A 10,554-nucleotide genomic window follows, 5' to 3' on the forward strand; every position below is an offset into this window, starting at 1 on the left:
ATTGGTTAATTAACCAAAACATTCTTATTTCACATAGTTTATGTAGTGTCATACATTATAACCTCTTTATGATTTCACACTCCTTTGTGCATTTGCTTTAGTGTGCCTCCTTTTGGGTCATTTCAAGCCTATTTTGGCCTTATCTTATCCCAAGTATTTTCATATGTCAATGTGGTGACCCTTTTGCTGAGACCCATCCCTTCATGTATTCATCTTTAGGGTTTTAGTTCCTCCCTAAATTAATATAAAGGGCAGGTGGTAGATTAATTAGGATAATCATTTAATTAATTATCTAATTAGGTCCAATATTACTTTATTCACTTAAGATAGGTGTTTTTATCTTTTAAAATATTGATATCTTTTTAGCACATGTTGTCTCATTCATTATGATGTGGACATTTGTCAAGCTCTATTTTAATAATCTCTTAGGGTTTTCATCTAGGGTTCTTCTTTATGCTTTTATAAGCATTCATTGTAATCTATCTAATTTTATTACAAGTTAATCTCAATATAAAATTTCTCTTTGGATCAATCTCTCTCAAGGTTGTATAACATCAATCATGACACTTTTTCATTAAGGGTAAAAGAACACTGTTGTGTCACACTTTTGTAAAGGAAGTAGGTCAACACAACTAAAACTATTTAACTTCGACTGCATTAAAGTGACATTTCTAAATTGAATTTCAAAATGATGTAAATTGATTAAATATAGAAATATTAATGAAATTTATGTCTATTTTTTTTTTCATTTTAAAAAAAAGTTTGATATTTTTTTATATATTCAAAGAAAAACTTTTGATTGCCGAAAAATGTTAAAAATGAGAGGTTTTAGTCGGCATCAACAAAAAAAATGAAAACTAACTTATTTTTTCTCGATTTTAATTTTCCAAATAGAGGACATCTATATGTAGTACTAAAAAAAAATTAAATTTTGATGTATATTTTCTCGTAATAATATTTTGAAGTCCAATATAGTTGAATTTGGTAGTTTTCATTCGACGTCACCTTTTGTCTACTAAATTCAGCATTATCAAAAAAAAATTATACCCTTTTCTCTAGTTAAAAATATTTTTTTGTAAATTTTTTTATATAATTTAATATTTTTATTTTTTTTTAATTTCAAATAAATAAGCCTCTTTTTTAACTTAAAAACCCTACTTGCAATGTTTAAAAAATAATTGTTTTAAAAATTAATCAAAATATTAAAAAAAACTATATGTCCAGATTCGTGACTTTGAGCTCTACAAAAAGGTAGTTTTCAATTTTTGTAAATAATATTTTGCTTGAAGAAAATAAAACAAAAGTGAAAAGTTTCAGAAATGCAGACAAAATGCTAATTTTGCTGTCATATCACATGACACATAGGATAGTTCGGTTGAACAAGCACCACACGACAATGGAAAAGTTTGGTTGAACTAATCACTTAAAAAATAATTAGTTTCATCCATAAGCTCCAAAATTCAATGGGTTTTCATCCACTAAATAAATCACAAGCATAAAGCTCCGTGAGAGAAAATGAAAGATGGTTGAATCCAAATGAGAGATTTTTTACTTTTAAATGAAGCATGCCCAAATTGGGCACCTAAAAACTCCTACACCATGGTTTGGGAGTGGAAAAAATTGAAATGCCATATTAGTCCTAATTTACAACTAATAGCCAAATTTGGCAATTAGATCATTTCTCAAAAATGCTACAAAAACGGCCTAATTAATACCATTTATCTTTAGAAGAGTCCAACACCCTTCTTGTGCTAACACTACTAAAAAAAATAATAAACTTAATATTTATTTGTTAAAGGATGAAAATTGCACCATTAATATAAATATCAAATAAATAATATTTTTCAATGTGCCTTGTTACCTCTAATTTACTATTTTTAGATAGTGGAATCTTACTCCTTTTAGTGAATTCTATTTTTGGAAAAAGAGTCACAACAATTTTGATGTAACACTATATTAAGACTATCAATTTTTTAAAAGAAATTGTGTAAATTACCCTATTTACAAATTAACACACCTACAAAGGAGTAGGCTATAGAGAAGAATGATAGAAATAGACATTAATAGCCAAATAAGTGTGGTAATCCCATTTGCAAACATCAAGATATTTATTACCTTCCCACCAAATCCATTCTTTGGGAGCAAAATGAGACAGTTTGCATTCCCTTAGAAATAAAAGATAAAAAAAAAACCTACATAAACATTTGGAGGGGGGCAAATATTTTCAAGAATGGACATTAAAGAGTAATAAAGGAGCCAAGCTCTAAAGCTGAACTAATCAATTAATAACTTTAATGATAATAAAAAAATGCCTTCCTTAAAGGCACCATTAGCTAGAAAATAAGTTATTTCGTTATATTCTTTATAATAATGAATACAAACTATGACTTAGAAACATTCATAGAGGGTGCGATTTTATAGTGTTTCTTCTAAAAAAAAACAAAATTTTCAATTGAAATATCATATTATTCAAACCATTGATCACAATTGCCTTCCAGTTTTTATTTTTTTACCTTACCTTAATGAAATCAAGATGTTCAATTTCTAAAATATTAAGACTATTTTTTTATACCAAGCTTCTTAAGACCCTTAAAAATTAATTTTTTTTTGAAACCATTCCCAATTTCTTCTAAACAACCTCTTGTGAATTACAGCTACACTTGCTCGTCTTATAATTCCAATCTAAATTATTTATATCTAATCGAATGTAATTTATTATAACTTAACCCTTATAAAATATCTAATCAATTCTTTTAATGAGAAAATTGAAATACATAATTTTAAACGGATCCTGTCATAAGCCTCACGGAAGGATTTCCCGTCCATTGTGTAAAATCAGAAGTCCGTACTAAAAGCTTTATGAAAGCAAACTTCAAGGCCATGAAATTTTGAAGTCTCTTAACAGGTAAGGATTTTATTTTATATTTTCTTCAAATTAAAGATGTTAAGCATTTTTACGAATGATCGGTGATCTGTGCAGAAGAATTTATTTAATTCTACTTCTGCAATTTTCATTTAGTAAATTTAATTCTGTCTGTGAAATGCCTAGATTGCAATAACTCGAGATTGTATAAGTTTCCTGTTATTTACTGGATGTGTAAATGCTGTCCGAACTGATAGATTTAGGTTGAATTTGCACGATTTAAAGTATTTTATTTGCTCTTCTAAATTGATCAGATATTTGTAGCTTAGTATAAATATTGATTTTTTCTACCCTGTAGATGTTAAGATATTGACAAGAATTAAGCTTACTCACCAGCGTTTTACTAATTGAATTTCATTTGCGTTTAAAGTAATAAATACACTGTAAAATGGTTTAATTACTTTCATAGAACCTGAAAATGCTCAAATATTGAGCTCAGAAACTCCAAAAACTAAATCATTTTCTAAGAAAAAAATTAAAAGTTGATTATCTTTAGTCGAAACAAATTATTTTCGGCATTTGCAGTATTTTCTATTTCGGTATAAGCACATTCACGACTATTCACACAATGTTTACTGTAATGGCCATTCAATTGTTTTAATATTGAAGATCTACCAGTGGTTTTGCCACGTTTCAAAAACTTTGTCACTGAAATCGAACTCTGTGAAAGAAATTTTGCCTGTAGAATACGGAAAGTCCGCTTCAGTGGTCATTTCAGGCATTTTGCTTAAGGAAAACGGTAAATCCTTGGGTTAGGGTCAAACATTTGTGAGTGTATAATAGTTTTTAAGGTAGAATTAAGAAAGATAAAATTCAGGAAGTGATAGTATTATGCATTTTTCGATTTTTTTGCCGTTGTTCCCTAAAATTGAACTTAATCTTTACTACAAAGTTTCTTGTTTCTGGCTTTCTAGATCACAGCCAGCCGTCAAGTGATTGAATAGTGATACTAAAGGTTCAAAAGAGAAAAAACTTACAGGGTACGAATCCCTTGGTTTTCAGATCGTTGATGTACTAGTACAAATCTTAGGTACTTTCCACATTCCAATCACCCTACGAAGTTTTAGTTCCGCTAGCAATTAAATTCTTTTGTTCCCCTTCTCAATTTCATCGGGTTTTATTTTTGTCCTATCGGAAATAGGCTAATCAGGTAAACTACATTGGTCATTTATGGTATTTCTTGTATTGGATTAAGTCAATTGCTAGTGTTTTGTTATTTTAGTGTTAAATATGTAACTGTTTCAGGGCTTTTAAGATTATTTTTACCCTAATACAATTTACTTTCGTGTCTTGTTAACTTGGTCTGGTCATTTGAACAATAGTACAATTTCTTTCTTTCTAACTCGCTCTCTTAATTATCTACAGCTCTAGGTAACAGGAAGATCGGATACAGAGATTGTTCTCCCCATAACTCTTCTGCAGATGGAAGACTCAAGCGATTTCGAAGAGAACCGGACAGGAAATGAAAAGCGCAGGAAGCTGGTTAGTTCTGTTTTATAATTGTAAACAAATATTATTTCTGTATTCTCTCTTTCTGAGTCTATTTCCTTTATCATATCTGGGTCTTTGCAACTGATGTATTATCAGAGCAGCCTCTTTTTGTTTTTATCTGGTTGTGGCCCTGTGGGTATGTTACAAATTTAAAAGGGAAAAGGAACTGACAGCCTCTTTTTTTTATAGATTGCATTGTACTACTTCAAGGAATATGTATTTCTGTTCTCTAAGTTGTATTTCTGTCCTTCTCTATGAAGGATAAGGGGTAATTGGACTGCTGTCATGTATTTCATTTTATCTATTCAATATTATTATTATGTTTTAAAAAAAAAAAAATATTGCACACAGTGCACATAAAATGAGTTATCTAGTTTACATTGTTTAATTATCTAGTTTAGATAATGTAAGAGACAACTTTACACGAAATAATTGAAACAATTTGCATACATTTATTCATCTAATTGGAACAATAAACAATTGAAAGTTGAAAAAGAAAATTGTTGCGACTGACTTAACAATTATTTTCAGACCTTAAAAAAAATAATAATAATTTTCACATTTTTACATACTGCATCTTTCATCATAAGGTCTGAATATTTGATACATTATCTGCTTAAATTGATTATTGAATGTAAAATTGGAATATTGTGGGTTAAGGACAATTAATCAATGAATAAAAATAAGATCGTATAAAGTTTTTTCTTTCAGAGCATTTGGCCCTGCTGACCTTGTACTTCACTTTGTTTTGAAAAAATATTCCCTTTTAATGACTGTTCTGAGACTTATTTCTAAATAATTTTGAAATCGATCATGACCTTCATGAAAGTTTAGCCTTTCTTGCTTTGTACTTCACTTCATTATAAATTTCACCCTTTTTTAAGTGACTGCTCTGATTTTTACTAGAACCATTTAAGATCTTTGAGGAATGTATAGAGGAACAAAATTTCCAGGCGTCTTACTTTAAAAGAGCTCTCTGTCTCATCCGTCAGGACATATATATGCGTTTTCACTTCGCCCTGCTTGCTCCATCAAACCATCCTCTGTCCACCAGGAATACTCTTTCCATATAGCACTGCCTTGCCTCTAATGGCTAAAAGATTGGATATACGTACTTTTGTTCCAGCAACTGAGATCCAGTTCTTATCATGGAATCCCGAAGTTCCTTTTGCACCTTGGAGATGCATCGATGGCTGGACTTAACCAGCACACACTAGGCGCTGACCGCGTTTTGGTGGATGGCCGTAAACTTTAGTTTTTTGAATTCTCGATTCCTCCCACGTAAAACCCAAAGTTCCTCGTTACAGCGTAAGGAGGGATGGTATTGAGAAGCTAATCGCACTGTTTTACGTTTCCCAGCTTGGCAGCCTGTGCCAAAATGGGAGCTTTGCAACAGCGAATCTGTAAAAGCAGTTTTATTAGATGTTGGATAGTCTATGGTAGAAAGGTACGAAAAATGCAGAAGCAAAGACAAGGCACGTGAACTGTTTGTCCGAATGCCTAATAAATGTGATCTCACAGAATGCTACGGCATGTATGCAAAATGTGGAACTATAAAAAAGGCAAGTGAACTGTTTCACAGAATACCCCAAAGAAATGCGTTCTCATGGAATGCTCTGATTGCTGGATATTCACCAAATGGATTTGTTTGAAAAGGATTTTGAAATTTTCGAGCAAATTCAATTCGCTGGTGTAAAGCTCGACTCTACAACCTTTGGCAGCATCCTCCCAGCCTGTGCAGAATGGGTGCTTTGGAAGAGGGTATGGACGTTTTGTGCAGGGTATGCACAAAATGAATTTTGTAAGGGTAGTCTCAAAATGTTTGAATTATTGAAGCACTCTCGAACATATACTAACAATATAAGATCTGTTTCTGTTCTCTGTGCATGCGGTCATTCAGGTTTAGTGGCCAAGGGTTATATATCCTAACCTTTATTGCATTACACCTACAACTAATCATTGTGTGCATAATTGTCATTACGATGCCAATTAAACTTGTGGTAGTTGTGTGAATGTGTTTTCTTGGTGCCTGCAGATCATATATGGATATAGGTTTAGGAGTATTTACAGTGACATTGTCACTTTTTTATTGGATCCTAAAAAAATATTTCGACTTATGTTTTTATCTCAAACATCTATGCAAACGTGGGCAGTTGGTGTGAGGTTCGAATGGTAACGAGATTGACATATGATAAAGGAATTAAAAAACCGTGGATGTAGTTTGATTGAAAACCATAAAATGGTGTATGTTTTTTATTAGGGAATAGATCACATCTACAATACAATAGATCTACAGGAAGTTGGAAAGATTGCCTTGGAAGATGAAGGTAGCAGGACATTCCCTAAATTCAAGACATTTACATAGTGATGTGGATAAGGGGAAAAATAATATTTCTGTCACCCTAGTGAAAAATTGACAATTGCTTTTGGTTTGTTAGATGCACCCCTAAAACCTTCTAATGTGTTAACTGTCACATTGCAACATAATTTATTTCAGAATGGGACATCACAAATCTATTTAAGCCCAGCCTGCATCGATCATTTCTCTTGTCTATTCTGCACTAGCTTTGTTGTTACAGTCCCATTAATCTCTATTGGTCATTAGTGAAAATTAATTTTAATTTACTCTTTGTTACTGGATTATTGTTGTTAGAACTCTAAAACAAAGTAATGGAACAGTCCCATTCTGCAAAAGCATAGTTATTGCTCCCCTGTTCTCATATATACAAAATCACAGTAAAACTAGTGGAATCTTGTAATCTCTCAATCATTTCCAAAGACCACCAATATATCACTGCCATATATTGTAAAATCCTAGTACTTGTCTTCTCCATGTGTGACATTGATTTCTACAAGAAAGTTTATCATCTACGTCAGCCATTGTTAACTACATCCAGTTGATCGTGTCTGGTGGAAACGATTCTAGTGATCAATCTTTGGAGATGACCAACCTAACCAGCTTGATTGATATTTGGGCAATGTCAAAAAATATGTACATTTAAGACCATAAACCATTTGCACTGAGAAAAGATATACAGTAATCTCATCATTTGCAACTGATAACAAGAACCACTATAAGAAATAACTTGTAGAATCCTGTGATACTCTGAAACAGTTATATTAACACTAACAAGGTATGATTTTCAACAAACAAGGCACATATGATGTCGATAAATTTTGGTCAACTTTTACCTGTCTGAATTCTCTCAAAGATATCTGGAGGAATTATGGTATATGAAGAGGGCGGATTTTCCTTTTTCTTTCTCAAAATTGATACTTATATACATATTTGTTTTTTGTGGAAACTTTAGGCTATGAGCAATGAAATTGAAGTTGGCTCTGGTTTGTCAGTGGACGAAGAAAACTGCTACAATGATAATGAGAACACAGCCGAGCGAGATAATTGTGGTGAAGAGAGTGCACAGTTTCAGATACAAAAAGAGGAAGGTACACACAGTGAAGAAGATGACAATGCAAAAGATGGTCAGGCAGAAGCAGAGCAAATCGTTGTATCTAAAGCCATGGAAGACACCATTCAGCAAATCCAAGAGAAGATGGAACAATTTACTCAGCGGGTTGCTTAATTCCCTCATAACTCAAGTTTTGGCTTTTCAAGTGAAATGTCCCTAGAATTATTGACTTATTCATGACAATCCTAAGACGAGACTATACTTTTAGGGCCATTCTTCATAATGTGGCATATTCTCTGGGTTTCTAGTAGGTTGCATAAAGTAAGTCATAAGTAGAGAGTATTGACATATACATGCTTTGCAGGTGTCTGGATTTCTAGAGACCGGGAAGAATTTCTTCATGGAAATGTCAAATGAATTTGAGGAGCGCATTGTGATGTATCCTTTAATTTTCACACAATTTTATCAAGGTACACATCAATAGTAAAATATTAGAACAACATGCAAGCCATCTTATGTAATGCTTCTTACTATAATTGATATACATGGACACAGTTCATTGCTTTCTTGCTTCAAAACCATCTACTAGCCATGAAGGCAGAGAGGGAAAGGGCACTAGAATGCTTTTCATCCTGGTAATTCTTTTTTGGCCATAATTTCATTACAAACTTCGAGTGGAAAGAAGAGTAAACAAAGCTACTGCAAACTGAGAGTCTATGAAAAATATCCTGACATCCTAACCTTCAAAGGCATATAGAGTATCAAGTCAGAGCCACCTCGCATATACCCCAAAGTCAGCCTGAATCTACACCTGACAATCAGCAATCAGCCTGTTAAAATCCGCCGTGAAGGTGTTGGCATACCTGATGCACCTAATAAATGTTTGACAGTGTCCTGCTTTACTCAGAGGTGATCTTTCGAGAGATCATAGAAAATGACTAACCAGAAAAACAAAACCCTTATTTTGAGGCGGCCCAATATTTTAATCCAAGACATCCTCACAATACAGCCATGCTCACACATCTTGCTCTAGGACACTCCATCTTTTACTCAGCTTGAGAATATCTCTGTGAGAAATCTTAATCTTCCACATCATAGCTTCATTTTAAGTTTCCACAATCTGCCCTAGATCATACACCGTGGACTAGAATATTTCATCTTTGTTCGGATTCATCACATCCCTGTACGTGATCTTAATCTTGCACATGAGCGTCATAGTTTATCTTAAATCCCTCCAAATCACAGTTAAGTTTCCACAATCCACCTTGGTTCCCCCTCCATCTGAAACCCTCTATCTCAAAATAAGTTTCCAGGAACTATCTTAGTTCATAGTTCATGATCTAGAATAATCATTTACTTGACTATCATAGCTTCATATCAAGTCACTCCATATCATGCCTTCCTACACAATTATTTTTCCGCAATGGTTAACAGTCATTCTGCCAAGAGGGTTTCTGTGGCTAGGTTCCTCCAATTCTTCCAAATACCTTACCTGTGGCAAAGGTCCTGCCAAGTAAAGTACACCGATTTTTCTTAGCTGATTCTAAATCCAGAAGGGATGTAATCTAGCTACCCTTTACTCTAGTACTCCAAAAATATTTAGTACATCTAAAGTCCTTAACTTTTCATATGCATTCCTTTTGGCAGCTAATAATAACTAAGTCACTTAAAAACCAGGCCCTGGTAAAAAGAATTTATGTCAAATTTTGATGGAGTTCTTGCATTATAATTCTCACTGATGGGTTTTTCAAGTCCCTACAGTGGAAAACAGAAAATGATCCCCATGTAGCATTACTTTTGACCACCCTCTTTATTTTTCGAGGCTTAATCCAGGCCTCGAAAAGTGCTTATGTAAAGACCCCTGGTTCAGTGGAAGAGAACCTGTGGGTTTTATATATGAGACATTGTCTACCATTAATAATCTATTTTTATATTGTTGTTCTTGACTTAGCAATGCAGGATACATCAAGAACAAATTGATAAATGGCAAGAGGAGATACAACTACTTCGCACAATTGATTCCATTAATGAAGACATGATTGCTCGCCTCAATGATGCTCAGTATCTTCTTCACACCACACGTATGGACTGATCAGTCCTTCCACGATTAGATTGACAGTTACTAGTAATGCTTTTACATGCAGTTTATAGTAGAGTTCTTCAATCCATGGTGGTTCTATTCTTCAATCCATGGTGGTTCTATGATTGTAAATGCAATGGTACCAGCAATGGCTTTGAAATCTCTATTTTGCTATGAGGTGTAGAAATTAGTCAATTACGATACCAAGCCTTACACAAGATTTAAGTCATACTCAAAACTCTTGAGGGACGATGTTTTGTGTTTCGTTCGCTTTACTGAATAAAATTCTATACCACCCACATGTTCATCACATTATGAAATTAAACTTTTACATGAGCACTTGTTAGTATGCTCTTTGAGATCTTTCATTGATACTTGCAAAAATATCATGTCAATAACCTTACCATTGGATTAGCATATGGTCGGCAACTTAAATTATTATAATGTTTAAAATAAAATAAAATTAAAGATCACTAAATTTTCAATTTTAGGTTGCAACCTTACAATTATTACTCACATATTAAAGAATTAAATTTATTGGTGAAAATTAAACATAGATTTAAAACATATATAAATCAATTTAGTAAATTAGTATTTTAAATTTTAATATATTTATCTTTTAAAAAATATTTTAAATTATGAATTCTATA

At 32.7% G+C, this 10,554-nt stretch overlaps 1 protein-coding gene across 3 annotated transcripts; it reads left to right on the plus strand.

Annotated features, from left to right (window-relative positions):
• The first annotated feature begins 2,766 nt into the window (after positions 1-2,766).
• LOC131074117 (uncharacterized) lies at positions 2,767-10,272 on the plus strand. Of its 3 annotated transcripts, XM_058010670.2 has the most exons (7): positions 2,770-2,905; positions 3,594-3,662; positions 3,838-3,953; positions 4,289-4,405; positions 7,726-7,989; positions 8,189-8,262; positions 9,784-10,272. In XM_058010670.2, exons 4-7 carry the CDS (start codon positions 4,346-4,348, stop codon positions 9,914-9,916), a joined length of 531 nt encoding a protein of 176 aa, XP_057866653.1. In that variant the 5' UTR covers positions 2,770-2,905; positions 3,594-3,662; positions 3,838-3,953; positions 4,289-4,345; the 3' UTR covers positions 9,917-10,272. The 3 variants fall into 3 exon arrangements, with proteins under 3 accessions (XP_057866651.1, XP_057866653.1, XP_057866652.1); XM_058010669.2 differs by lacking the exon at positions 3,594-3,662; XM_058010668.2 differs by lacking the exons at positions 3,594-3,662; positions 3,838-3,953 and having other exon boundaries at positions 2,767-2,905.
• The last annotated feature ends 282 nt before the right edge of the window (positions 10,273-10,554 follow it).

Source organism: Cryptomeria japonica, chromosome 4 (genome assembly GCF_030272615.1).
Source record: "Cryptomeria japonica chromosome 4, Sugi_1.0, whole genome shotgun sequence".
Classification (NCBI taxonomy): domain Eukaryota; kingdom Viridiplantae; phylum Streptophyta; class Pinopsida; order Cupressales; family Cupressaceae; genus Cryptomeria; species Cryptomeria japonica.